The sequence below is a fragment of the Macrotis lagotis genome, chromosome 7 (genome assembly GCF_037893015.1).
Source record: "Macrotis lagotis isolate mMagLag1 chromosome 7, bilby.v1.9.chrom.fasta, whole genome shotgun sequence".
Taxonomy (NCBI): domain Eukaryota; kingdom Metazoa; phylum Chordata; class Mammalia; order Peramelemorphia; family Peramelidae; genus Macrotis; species Macrotis lagotis.
The window spans coordinates 106,853,667-106,867,598 of NC_133664.1; the positions used below are offsets into that span (position 1 = coordinate 106,853,667).

Sequence of the window (13,932 nt, forward strand, 5' to 3'; positions counted from 1 at the left end):
ATATTCCAAATTGACTCTGTCAAATGTTCAGGTAGATATAGTAATACATAGAGAAGCCAAGTAGTCTGCTTGTTAGAAGATAAAATGTTGTAAATACTATTCATTATCAGTTTCTTGAACTCTTATCCAAATCAATATAAAGTGATTTTTGTGGAGGATTTTTCAAGTTACCAAGTGTTCTCTCCAAAATAAGAGAATTTTCGCATATTTGGCTTTGGAAAAATAAAACCTTTATTTACTTATGTTCTTTCACTTAAAAAAGATGAAAAGGGGAAAACACTTAATAAAATTAATATCTTTAAAAATCACTAGAAACAAAGCCAAATTCAAGTTTTAAAATCAAAAGAAACTAGTGATTCCTAGGGGGGAAAATTAAAGCCAGTCATACAGTCACCAGAAGGAAAAGGGTAAGACTGTGAGAAGAGAGCAAAATCAGATTCCTCTTCCAATGTTTCATCAGAGTTTCTTGGCAACCTCATAAGTGTCCCTATTTGTAAATATAACTTCCCATTATAACTATGGCTAGACTATTATGTAACTACAGAAAGAACAGAGAATGATCTCTCCCTCCAGAAAATGTATTAGAAGAATCACCAGTTCCAAACCCATCAGGAATTCTCTATTAGGAGAAGGTATTACTAAAGTCTGTTTGCCTTATTTCCAAAGTTGAGGACAAGATCCCACCCCCCACCCCAGACAAAATGATATCTTTTTGAGGATTTTTTTGAATGTAATAACAACAACCTCCTCAGCCTGGCAAGTCACTCGACCATCTTACCATTTATCAATCTCTTAGAACCCCAAAACTTTTGTCTCTGTGTTCAAATGCACTAGGGGTGTGATGGTAGGCAGAGAGAAATGCCTACCAATTAGTATTATTTTTTTCAAGTCTATATCCAGTTGAAAAATCAATAAATTTAGAGAACTGTTAGACCTAAGCTACAAAACCCAGAAAGAGAACTTGAAGTGGAAAGTTGCAGTTATTCCCATTGGTCTTTTTTCCATTTTAAAGCAGCAGTAATTTGTGTCAAGGTCTAAATTGGAGGAGCCACCAAATGTTTCTAGTCATATTTTCAAAGTGGGGCCAGTGGGCATGAAAGGGAGCTCTTCCAGGGGTTGTATGGAAGGGGAGTAGGACCAGGTTTACTCTGATTTCCCAAAGGTGAAACTGTGTGACCTTTTGGTTTTCCCTCCCACCAATCTACTGGCTCCATTTGACACATTTTTGGCAATGAACTCAAGGGATCCGGGAGAGCCTTGACTAGTATTTTCTTCATGGCTCTGGGCAAGATGAACTTCTTTCAGTTCCCTAAGAACAAAATAAAACAAGAAAGTTTGTTTCACTTTATCCCATTAGTTAATGACAACAGTAAATATGACTTCAAGTTATAACATGAATGTTCCTTAACTAGATTCTTTATTGTCTCCAATACTCAGAACCCACCTCTCCAACTCAGCTGTCTTGGACTTTTCTCTGTCCAGTGCCTTCTGAAGCTTTGAAGTTATACTCAAAGAGGGTCTGAGGACTGTGTTCCTAACTAAAGCTGCTGCTGTTGGTCTCTCCTCTGGTTTAGGATGGATCATAAACTTTGAAAGGAAATAAAGTATTAGTGCCTTAAATGTGGTCCTGTTTGGAGATTGCATTAACATTTTCTCCATTCCTTTAAATCTGGACAGTTAAAGAGAATAAATCAAGCCCTGATTTGTAGAATTTGGCAGTTTTCAAGGAGCAAATATTAACAATGAAAATTTAACAGTTGACTCTCCTGAATCTGTAAGAGATGGTAGCATACTTCTGTCTTTGTTCCCCTTGACACTAGTGACTATTTGGTCTTCCTTGTGAAATGCCATTCTTTCCATAGTCTTTTTTGCTCTTATTGTTTAATTGGTCCTCCTTTTTATCTTTTTTTTTAATTTATTTGATTTTTTCCCCCACTTAAATGAAGAGATAATTTTCAATATTCGTCTTTTTGCAAATTTGTGAGTTCCACATTTTTCTACTATATAGGCTACACATGTACAGTCATGTTTAACATATTTCCATAGTAGTCATATTTTGAAAGAATTAGAACTAAGAGGTAAAAACCATAAGAAAGAAAAAAACACAAAGTTCAGACACTATAGTTTTTTTCATTGGATATGAATGGCATTTTCCATATGTGTATCTTTTTTCTTCTTCTTCCTCTTAACTGGAATAATTTCTGAGGGATCAGTCATCTGCTTCTGTATCTTTCTAAGCTTGCCTAGTCTTATTGCTTCCATTATTGTCTCTGTATGGGTGACTCCATAGACTTTGTGGCTGCTTTAACTTTTCCACCTGAGCTCCAGTCTCATATGTACCACTTATTAGACCTTTCTAATTAGATGTCTAATCACCACAATCTCAACAGGTATAAATTGAATATTTTTTCAACTTGCATAAAAATGCTTATTTTTTAGACATCTCTTATTTTTTCATGAAGACACTACTGCCTCTCTAGTCCAAGAGCTAGGGAATATTTAATGCTTTTCTTCACCTTCTGCCTGGGATGGCTCTACTGAAAAGGAAAGGAAGAAGAAAAATAGGGAAGTAGAGAAGTAAAAACTAAATTTATTTTTAAAGGGAAAGGATAGAGAAAAATTCTTTTGTATTTTTCTTCTCTCTACCATCCAACCTTAGCATAATAGTTGAGTAAACACTTGAACTGTAAATGCCTTTTTTTCTAAAAGTACAAAAGATAGGTGACCTTTTTAAAGTATTATAAAAATTGAGCAGCTAGGTGGTACAGTGGTTAGAGCACCAACCCTAGTCAGAGGACCTGAGTTCAAATCTGGCCTCAGACACTTAATAATTACCTAGATGAGTAATCTTGGACAAGTCACTTAACCCCACTGCCTTGCAAAAGCTAAGAATAAATAAACAAAGAAATTATTATAAAAATTAAGAAGGACCTAAACAATAAGAGAGCAGTTTTTAACCATTCCCTCTTACATTCCAAGTTCAAATCTGTGTAGCTTCAAGACCCTGATCCTGCCTTGATGTCTTCCCCTCTTTGCTCTCCCCTTTGGATTATGCTTTTAAATCTTTCCACTTCCTTCCACTCTAACTCCACCAATATACTTTATTCTTCTCACCCAGTTTCTATCCCTACCTCCCAAATGCCAACCTGATGTTATAAGAGATACCACCTTAAGCAAGTTGTAAAAGTTTTCAGAGAGCTTCTGTGGAAGAACTGGAAGGTTGCCTCGACGGATATGATGCCAAGGCTCACCATTGCTTGGTAATGACTTTGCCCCTGCAGCCACAGCGATTGTCAATCCAAGGGCAAACACATCTGCTTTGGGGAGGTATCGATAGTCCTTAAAAAAAAAAAAAAACCAAGTGAGGAGTCTACCAATGGTAATGAGACAGGGCACATCATTCCTAAGAGAAACTCCAGTTATTCTCTTATATACACTCATGAGTATAAATAGATACATTTCGAACTTTTAGGTTACTTTCTTTGTTCCTGGATGGAAGGAAAAAAATGTAAAGAAAAAAAGTTCATACTTGGCTCATGAGCACTTGTGAATTTGGAGATATCTGATGGAATCATGATATGCTCAGGAAGAAGATTTTAAAAAAGAAGCTAGTATACCTAACTACCCAGGAAAGAAGGTTCTTTCTCTTCCCCCATTATCAAAGTCATGAAGGGCTTGCCATGTTACACTATATTTCACAAAGTATATCTTCAAAGATAGAAGATTCCTAAGGCTAAAGCAATTACAAGGGGCAGTCAGTACTACCACAAGCATTGATGAGGAAAAAGAGGAATGAAGGCTTAATAGGAGCTTAGCAGGAAGAGAAGAGTTGAATTTATCTGACCTATTGATATTTTATCTCAAACCAACAAGAAAACTTCTCTACAAGCACGTAAAGTCCTTGAGGGCTAGCCCTATTTTTTTTAACCTTTTGTCTTTATGTCACCTAGCACATAGCAGGCACTTAATAAAAACTTAACCTGCACTGATCCATAATGAATGAAGAGATTCATGCATGCAAGGCAGTAGTTTTCAAACTGTCTGGTCTTAGGTTCCTTTTTATATTTTTAAAATTGAGGACCCCCAAAGATGATGGAGTAAGCAATAAATCGCCATGACCATCCTATATTCACCTACCAAAAACACCACAAAATAGCACCAAAAACAGTGGGGTCAGCTAGGTGGTACAGTAGATAGAACACTGGCTCTGAAGTCAGAAGAACCTGGGTTCAAATCCAACCTTAGACACTTAATAATTACCTAACTATGTGACTGCAGTGTGACCTTGGGCAAGTCACTTGTAAAAAACCAAGAAACTTGGAAGGTCAGCAAGAAGGATTTATGCAGGACAGGAAGTGTCTCAGCAAACCAGCAGCAAGCCCCATCTCAGCAAACCCAGTCAAATACCAGTATCAGGACACCCCTAGTGTCTCAGCATAGCCAAGGGGAATTGGGAAGACTCCAAGAACCATCTCATGCTTCAGCACAGTTGGGGTAAACAAGCATCCTCCAGCAACCAGATCTCCAAGTGCTTCAGCTTAGCTCCAGGCACCTATGGGTGTGCAAACAGGCAGCCTCCAATGGCTGGATCTCCATGTGCTTCTGCACTGACAAGGGAAATGCAGAAACATCCTAATACTAGGACCCATCCTAATACTAGGACCCCTGCTGAGTATCATGTATGTTAATAGACCTCTACGGCACCGTCCCACCCCTTACCCCACATCACAGTGCAGAACCAGACTCAAGGGTCTTCTGGGAGACTCAGGGCAACATCAGTGTATCAGGTAAACATCCAAGACCTGCAGCCCCTGGCACAAGAAGCCTGACAAGAAGCCTAAGATAGTGCTCCTTCCACCCCTGTAGCAGAGTTCAAATTTAAAAGAAAGGAAAATGCCAAAATAAAAACAAAAAATAGATGTGCAAAAAAACAGAAAAAAAAAAAGAATCTGACCATAGAAAGTTATTATAGTAACAGAGAAGGTCAAGACACAAATACAGAAGAGGACAATGATGTCAAAATACCTATGGGCAAAACACCAAAGAAAAATAGGAAATAGTGTCTCAAGTCTTTCTCATAAAAGGTTAGAAAGGAACTTGAAAATCATATAAGAGAGGTAGAAGAAAAATTAGAAAAAGAAATGAGTGATGTAAAGGAATTATGAAAAAAGAGTCAACAGTAAAAAGAAAACAATTCCTTATAAAATAGAACCAGCCAAATGGAAAAGGAGATACTAAAATCCACAGAAGAAAACAACTCCTTAAAAAGTACAAGTGTAAAATGGGAAAGCTAAGGAAAACAAATCCTTAAAAAGAATTGAGCAAGTAGAAGCTAATGACTCTATAAAACATCAAGAATCAAACAAATTAAAAAGAATAAAAAATATAAGAAAATGTAAAATGCTTCAATGGAAAAACAACTGACCTGACAATATCAGAAGCATTGGACTCATCTGAATCATCTGAAAGTTATAATCAAAAGGAAGGCCTGAACAGCATCTTTCAAAAAATTATCAAAAAACTGCCTTGATATTCTAGAACCAGAGAATAAAATAGATATTGAAAGAACCCATCAATCACTAGAGGAAAGAGATCCCAAAATAAAAACTCTAAGGAACATTATAACCAAATATAGATATCAGGTCAAGAGAAAAAAAATATTGCAAATGGCTAGAAAGAAACAATTATAATATTGAGGAGTTACAGGATTACACAGGACTTAGTAGCTGCAACATTAAAGGTTTAGAGATCATGGAATGTGACAGTTTGTGACAGGTAAAAGAGTTACGACTACAACCAAGAAGCTAACCAGCAGGATTACACATAACACTTCAAGAAAAAAAAAAGTCATTTAATGAAACAGGATTCCAGGCTTTCATAAGGAGAAGACCAGAATTGGGGAAAAAAAATCAATCTCTAGTATCAAGACCCACAAGAAGTCTAAAAAGGTAAAAAGAGAAAGAAAAATTAGGTATTCTATGAAACTGAACTATTTATAGCCTTTATACTGGAAGATGATCATAAATCTTAAAAATCATGCCATCAATGGTAGATCTAGAAAGACTGTACATAGAAAAAGGGTATGGATCTAAGAATTTTGAGGGAATGATATAAAATAATTAAGGGATGAGAATGAATTACAGAAGAGAGGTAGAATGAGGAAAATTATTTCACATGAAGCAGCATGAAAAACCTATTACAGTAGAGAGAAGATGAAAGGATAGGCAATGAGCATTGCTCAAATCTTACTCACAAACAGTTGTAGAAGAACAGATTAAGAAAAGGGGTGGGGGATTCTAATAGAAGAGAGGGCAGATGAGGCAAGGTGGAAAACAAATACAAAATACTGTTGAGTGGGGAAAGGGTGAAAGAAAGGAAAAAATAGGATGGAGGGAAATACACAGTATCCAAAACTGGAAATGTGAATAGGATGAGAAGATAGAGTAGATCAAAAACCAAAATTCCACAATGTTGTTTACAAGAAACATACTTGAAGAAAAAAAAAAAACACACACAAACTAAAGGTAAGAGGCTAGAACAGAATCTATTATGTTTCAACTGAAGCAAAGAAAGCAAGGGCAGTAATCTTTTTTTTAAGGGTTTTTTTTTTGCAAGGCAATGGGGTTAAGTGGCTTGCCCAAGGTCACACAGCTAGGTAATTATTAAGTGTCTGAGGCTGGATTTGAACCCAGGTACTCCTGACTCCAGGGCCGGTGCTCTATCCACTGCACCACTTAGCCGCCCCCAAGGGTAATAATCTTAATATCAGACAAAGCAAAAATAAACCTAATTAAAAGAGATAAAGAAGGAAACTACATCTTACTAAAAGGTACCATAGACAATGAAATAATATCAATATTAAACATATAGGTGGAGTAGTTAGGTGGCACAAAGAATAGAGCACAATCCTGGAGTCAGGAGGACCTGAGTTCAAATCTGATCTCAGACATTTAATACAAGTCACATAACCACATTGCTTTGCAAAAAAAAAAAACCCAAAACAAAACAAAAAGACAGCATTTAGTTCAAATACTAAATATATTTGTACCAAATGGTATAAGCATGCAGATTCTTAAAGGAAATACAGGTTCATGACCAAAAAAAAAAAGAAAGCATCACAAAATATAAAAGAGATAATTTTGATTATATTAAATTAAAAAGGTTTTGCATAAACAAAATCAATGAAACTAAAAGTAGAAGGAAAGCAGAAAGCTAGGAAACAATCTTTATGGCAAGTATCTCTAATAAAAGACTCATCTCTCAAGAACTAACTCAAATTTCTAAGAATACAAACCATTACCCAACTGATAAATGGTCAAAGGATAAGAACCGGTAGTTTTCAGATGAAGCAATCAAACTAAAAGCATATGAAGATGTATTCTAAATCACTATTGATTGGAGAAATGCAAATTTAAAAAAATTCTGAAACATAACCTCACACCTATCAGACTGGCTTATATGCAAAAAATGGAAAATAAAAAATATTGGAGAGGATGTGGGAAAAATTTGGGACACTAATGCAGTGTTGGTGGAATTATGAATGAATCCAGCCATTCTAGAGAGTAATTTGGAACTATGTCCAAGGGCAACCAAACTGCATAGCTTTTGATACAGCAATTCTACTACTAAGTCAGTGTTGCAGAGAGATCATTAAAAAAAATGGGGGGGAGGGAGGAAAAAGTAGCTACATAAGCAAAAATATTTATAGCAGCTCTTTTTTGAGGTGGCAAAGAATTGGAATTTGAGGGGTTGTCCATCAATTGGGGAATGACTGAACAAGCTGTGGTATATGACTAATGGAATATTATTATGCATTAAGAAATAATGAATAGGCAGATTTCAAAAAAACCTGAAAAGAAATACATGAACTGATGCAAAGTGAAAAGAGCTGAAACAGGAAAACATTGTACCCAGTATCAGTAACATTGTGTGATGATCAACTATGCATTCTTAGCTCTTCTGAGTAAAACAGGGATCCAAGACAAATACAAAGGTCACATGAAGGAAAATCCTATCCACATCCAGATAAAGAACTGATAAACTCTGAATGCAGATAGAAGCAAACTTTTCCCCCCTACCTACTTTATTCTTTTTCATGGTTCTTTTCCTTTTGACCTGTTTCTTCTTTTTTTTTGAACCATTTCTTCTTTCACAACTATGACTAATATGGAAATAATGTTTTACATGATAGCACATGTAAAAGCTTTAACAAATTTATCAAATTTAGGAAGCGAGGAAGGAAGGAGAAAAAATTTCAACTCAAAAATATTGTAAAAATGAATGCTAAATTGGGGAAGCTGGGTAGAGTAGTGGATAGAGAACGGGCCCTGGAGGCAGGAGGACCAGAGTTCAAATGTGACCTCAGACACTTAATGCTTACTTAGCTGTTGGACCTTGGACATGTCACTTAGCTCTATTGCCTTGCAAAAAAAAAATAAATGCTAAAAACTGTCTTGACAAGTAATTGGGGAAAAAATAAAATACTATTTTTTTTTAAAAAAAAAGCAAAAATATTAAGCCCCCCAAAAGCTTTTGATCATGAGGATTCTAACTATATATGTGTATATATATATACTATATTAGAAATTAAAATGTGTTATTATTCTGAAAGTTTTGATCTTTCAGACTACTTGAAAAAGTCTCAAGCAATCCCAGGGGTCCCATACTTTGGGAGCCACTAATCTAGGAAAATATTTATTTGTCATTTCTCTCCTACATCTGGGCTGACAAAGAGATTTTATATGAATATAGGGATATTTTTACATTTCCTAAATATCTGAATGTCAGCAGATTCAGCATCTGTTAGTATATACCATCCCCAACTACCTCCCTGATTTTACAGTTGTACCTCTTGTAAAATCTCATTGGCCAAGAAGCGACTATCTCCCTCCTCTACTTGGGGATTCTGGATTGAAGTCACAAAGCCCAGATCACCTAAGAGAAAGAATGAAAGAATCACTTTAGAGGAGTTCTCTCCTAGAAAGTGTTAAAACAGGAAAGGATTTAAGTATAGATTTCAACTGATCACAATCAAATGTTATAGAGAGAAAGCAGCCTCACCAATTTTATACATCACATTAGCAGAAAGGAACCAGTCATCTTCTTCATTCTCCATATCTTCGGAGACATAAGGGACATCAATTTCTTGCTTTTTACAGATGAAGATGTTACCTGTACAGAATTGGATTTTATTAGTTAATGTTTCTTCTCCCCAGAGCAGAAAAAAAATTGAAAAATATTTAATTTTGAATAAAGGCTCCTAAAATTACCCATGACTACATCTTTGAGAACTCTTTTCCTGCCTCAAATCCCCTTCCTTTTTTGTCCTTGCAGTTAAGGCTGAAATTTTCTCTCATCTTTAACATGATGCAATTCAACTGGATAAGATATGGATTATGGATTAAGACTAAAATTTGTCATCTGTTTCTCATGAAGGAAGATTTTCTCCATTTTCATCTGACCATCTTTTTCAATTGCTAAGTTACCTAACAAGAATAAATGAACACTCATACAAATGGCATTTATGGGTCCTTGAGAACTTTTCTAGGTGTACCTCCATCAACATTTAACATAGTGCTTAGCATATTTGTTTAAATTTATTTATTTTTGCTTTGCATACTTGTTGTTCAGTTATATGGGACTCCATATGACTCAACTGCCTTGGTCCATGGGGCTTTTTTTGCAGAGACAATGGAATAGTTTGCCATTTTCTTCTCCAGTGTGACAGCTCTTTTACAGAGGAACAAAAGCAAATGTGGGTTAAGTAACTTGTCCAGGATCAGGCAGTTAGTCAGTTCTGAAACCCAAACTGAACTGAACTCAGATGTTCTTGACTCCAGGCCTGATGTTCTATCCACTGTACCACCTGGCTGTCCCTTGAGTCCTTAGAGGTTAAGGCACTTAACTATAGCTGCCCAGCTTTGCATATAGTAGGCACTTAGTAAATACTTTCACTTTTCCCAAAATGGCAAATATCTTGATTAATATAAAACATACACTACCATTCTTTTTTTTTAAATCTGCTGCTTTTATATAATCCTGTAAGTTCACAAAATATTTTATATTTATCATCTTATTTGATCCTGCCAATCCTATAAGGTTGGTTCAATAGGTACCATTATTCCCATTAACAGACAAATAAAGTGAGCCTCAAAGCAATTAAGTCACTTGCAAATCATACTGCCATTCTTTCCTTACAAGTCCTAAAAAGCAAGAAAATATACATAGGGTCAACTCCCGATGTTCCACTTATGAACTTATGACTGCTCAGTTAATTCAAGATCTTAAAAACAACACTACTGGATTTTTATCCCAGTTATTACTAGATGCAGAAGAAACAGGTATACAAATCTACTCAATGTGCAGATTTTTACTAACAGTTGGAGAACTGTTTCCTTTTCCCTTCTCAGGTGAAAAGTGGATGTAGCTTTGTTTTCCCCAACACACATTACACTATAACTTTTCCCCCCTTTTATCCCCTCATACTGAGGAAGGAAGAATTATATCCGATGTTATGCCAATGAACAGAAATGTTTGTTTTAATACACCCATGTATTCTGATATCAGAATATATTGGAAGAAGTACAAGAGTACAGCAGTAGTAGCAAGAGGAAGAAAGTAAAGATATACTGACTGGGCTTGATATCCAGGTGTACGAGGCCCATTTGATGGATATACTTCAACCCCATGGAGATTTGCAGGAGCATATTCTTGAGTTCTGGCTCTTGGAAGAAATGACCAAGTTTCTCACTTTCAGTCACAGCAACCTGCAAGCTTCCACCTAGAAGAGAACAACACAATGAATGGTAAAGCATATAAGCCAATCTGCTAGAGAACAAACCCATGAGGACTTCTGGGGCACAGCACAAAGCTAACATGCTTCCATAGCTTTTCCCTAACAAAGATAAATGAAGCCTCTACTCTGACATTCAAGCTACAAATCCCATCAAGAAAAAGAGAAGTTTCAAAGAAGTTTTCAATGGTAGTCATCATGGAGGATCTTCAATGAAGATCTGTCTCTTTGGGGGGAAAAGGGGAAGTAAAGTCCAGGAGGCAGGAGAACAGGAAAATCAACTGGAGGATTTTAGCCACAGCTTGACAACTGAAGAAGTCCTATCAGCTAGATAGCAAGCCATCAGGGAGGATCCCAACCCCAAACAAAGTCTGAACCCTAGGAATACTGGGGTAAAAAGACAGGAGTAGGGATAAACCACTGCTAAGTCAGAACCTGGATGTAAATGAAGGAATAAACCTCTGCAAAGGCAAGGCCTGGGCTGCACAGGCAACATCTTGGCCAAAGATAAGCCAGGAATCAAAGCCCAGTCCCAGCAAAAAAAAAAGCTTGGATCTATACTCCCTATACCTCAGGAGCAGAGCTAAAACAACAAAGATGAGCAAAAAAGCTAAGAGTGCTCACTATAGAAAACTACTTTAGAAAGATGATAATATGTCTGAAGAAGATGTCAGTAAAAAAATCATTCACAGGGAAATTCTCAAAACAGTCTATAGATTGAATTCAAATACAAAAACTCATCAAAAAGCATAAAAAAGAATTTAAAAGCCAAAGAAGAGAAGAGAAAGAAAAATGAAAAAAAGAAATAAGAATCATGCAGGAAAATGATGAAAAATTGACCAGAGAATTCAATACCTTTAAAAAGGAAACAAAAGGTAATTGAAGAAAATAAAACTCTAAAAATTAGAATTGAACAAATAAAAACCAATGAATCTACAAGACAGGATTCATCAAACAAAATAAAAACTGAAAAAATTGAAGAAAATATAAAGCACCTTTTAGGGAAAACAAATGGCCTGGAATATAGATCCAGGTGAGACAATATACGAATTATCTGACTACTAGAAAGTCTAGATCAAAAAAGAACCTGGAAAACATCATGCAGGAAATTATTAGGGAAAAACTACACAAATCTGTTAGAACAAGAAGATAATATAACCATTGAAAAAATACACAGATGGGCAGCTAGGTGGTATAGTGGATAAAGCTCTGGCCCTGGAGTAAGGAGTACCTGGGTTCAAATCCGGCCTCAGACACTTAATAATTACCTAGCTGTGTGGCCTTGGGCAAGCCACTTAACCCCATTTGCCTTGCAAAAACCTAAAAAAAATACACAGAACCCCTCCAGAGAGAGACCCAGGATAAAAACTCCAAGGGCTGTTATAGCCAAATTCCAGTCCTCTCAAATAAGTGAGAGAATATTGCAAGCAGCAAAAAGAAAACAATTCAAATACAAACAAAATACAGACTCACACAAGACATATCAACCTCAGCAATGAAGGATTGGAAGACCTAGAATCCCATATATCAGGAGGGCAAAGGACTTGATATTACAACCCAGAAGGTACTGCCCTGCAAAATTCAGCATATACTGTTAGAGAAAAGATGGGCATTCAACAAGATAGAGGATTTCCATAATTTCCTGACACAAAGACCATATGTTAAAAGAGAATGCAATTGCCAAATATATGATTCAAGTACTGCATAAAAAGGTAAATGAAAAGAGGAAGGAAAAAACAAAACAAAACAAATGTTGGTCAAGACCATCAAATTGTATGCCCCCTAAAGGGGAAGATAGAACACTTCTAATTTTTGAGAACTTTTTTCCTCTTAGAATAATTAAAGGGTAGAACATAATTGAAAAAACTGGACTTGAAGGGATTTGGGTATAGTTGGGTCTTGTGTCTCCATTGTAGAGGTCCTAGATGACATTACTGCACTTGAGATAAAAAGTCCTGATAAAAGCAGGGGTGTTAATTTTTAAATTTAAGTGTCTCATTATCCTTTGGCCCACTTTAATTCTATTGTGCTTAGCACCTGGTCTAATGAGGGCATCATAAAATTTGAGGTCCTGAGTCTGTGTCTCTGTAACTTACATTCATTTGTAAAGTTCTCAGTGCAAACTCCAGAACCTCCCAGTACTTAGAGACATTTAAGGTTCTTGTAGTTAATTATATCAGGGTTTGACTTAAATCTTGCTTCACTTAACAAGGGGTCAAGGACTGGGGGTAAAGTGGGAGGGAAAATAGGCCTGGGGGGAGGGGTACAAATAGATCAAGAAATGGTTTGGCCTTGGATGATACCTTGGCTCATGAGGAGGACTGGTGTGTCCTTGTGAAGATACTTGATAAGATGGTAAGGTAAAAAAATGATTGTAATTATAATTTGATGTAATTTGAGACAATACTGCTTATCAAGCAATCTGTGATGATCTTTTGATAGTAACATGAACTTCTCAAGCAATCAAATAATCAAACTGTGAAATGAAATAACTTAATCTTAAATAATGGGTGGATCAAAAAGTAAATAATAGAAATAATAATTATATCCAAGAAAATAATACTAATGAGACCATACCAAAATTTATGGGGTGCAGCCAAGGCCGTTTTGAGGAGAAACTTTATATCACTAAATTCCTATATGAATAAAATAGAGAAAGAAGAGATCAATGCAACCAAAAAAGTAGAAAAAGAGCCAATTTAAGATCCCCAATTACATACAAAATTAGAAATTCTGAAAATCAAGGGAGATCTTAATAAAACTGAAAGCAAGAAAATGATTGATCTCAAATAAAACTAAGAGTTGGTTTTATGAAAAAAAAAAACAATAAAAACAGACAAACTTTTACTAATCTGATTTAAAAAGAGAAAGAAGATAACCAAATTACCAGTATCAAAAACAAAAAGGGCCTGATAAAAGCAGGGGTGTTAATTTTTAAATTTAAGTGTAATAAAAACAGACAAACTTTTACTAATCTGATTTAAAAAAAGAAAGAAGATAACCAAATTACCAGTATCAAAAACAAAAAGGGCCTGATAAAAGCAGGGGTGTTAATTTTTAAATTTAAGTGTAATAAAAACAGACAAACTTTTACTAATCTGATTTAAAAAAAGAAAGAAGATAACCAAATTACCAGTATC

At 35.7% G+C, this 13,932-nt stretch overlaps 1 protein-coding gene across 1 annotated transcript in view; it reads right to left on the reverse strand.

The window, feature by feature from the left end:
- Positions 1–762: 762 nt before the first annotated feature.
- Positions 763–13,932, reverse strand: part of WEE2 (WEE2 oocyte meiosis inhibiting kinase) — a 39,335-nt gene continuing 26,165 nt past the window's right edge. Inside the window, exons 7-12 of the mRNA XM_074195121.1 lie at positions 10,634–10,780; positions 9,061–9,171; positions 8,849–8,934; positions 3,169–3,339; positions 1,445–1,587; positions 763–1,309 (exon numbers count right to left, since the gene is read on the reverse strand). Of these exons, the coding sequence (XP_074051222.1) occupies positions 1,144–1,309; positions 1,445–1,587; positions 3,169–3,339; positions 8,849–8,934; positions 9,061–9,171; positions 10,634–10,780 (824 nt within the window). The 3' untranslated portion in view covers positions 763–1,143. The remainder of the gene's footprint in view (positions 1,310–1,444; positions 1,588–3,168; positions 3,340–8,848; positions 8,935–9,060; positions 9,172–10,633; positions 10,781–13,932) is intronic.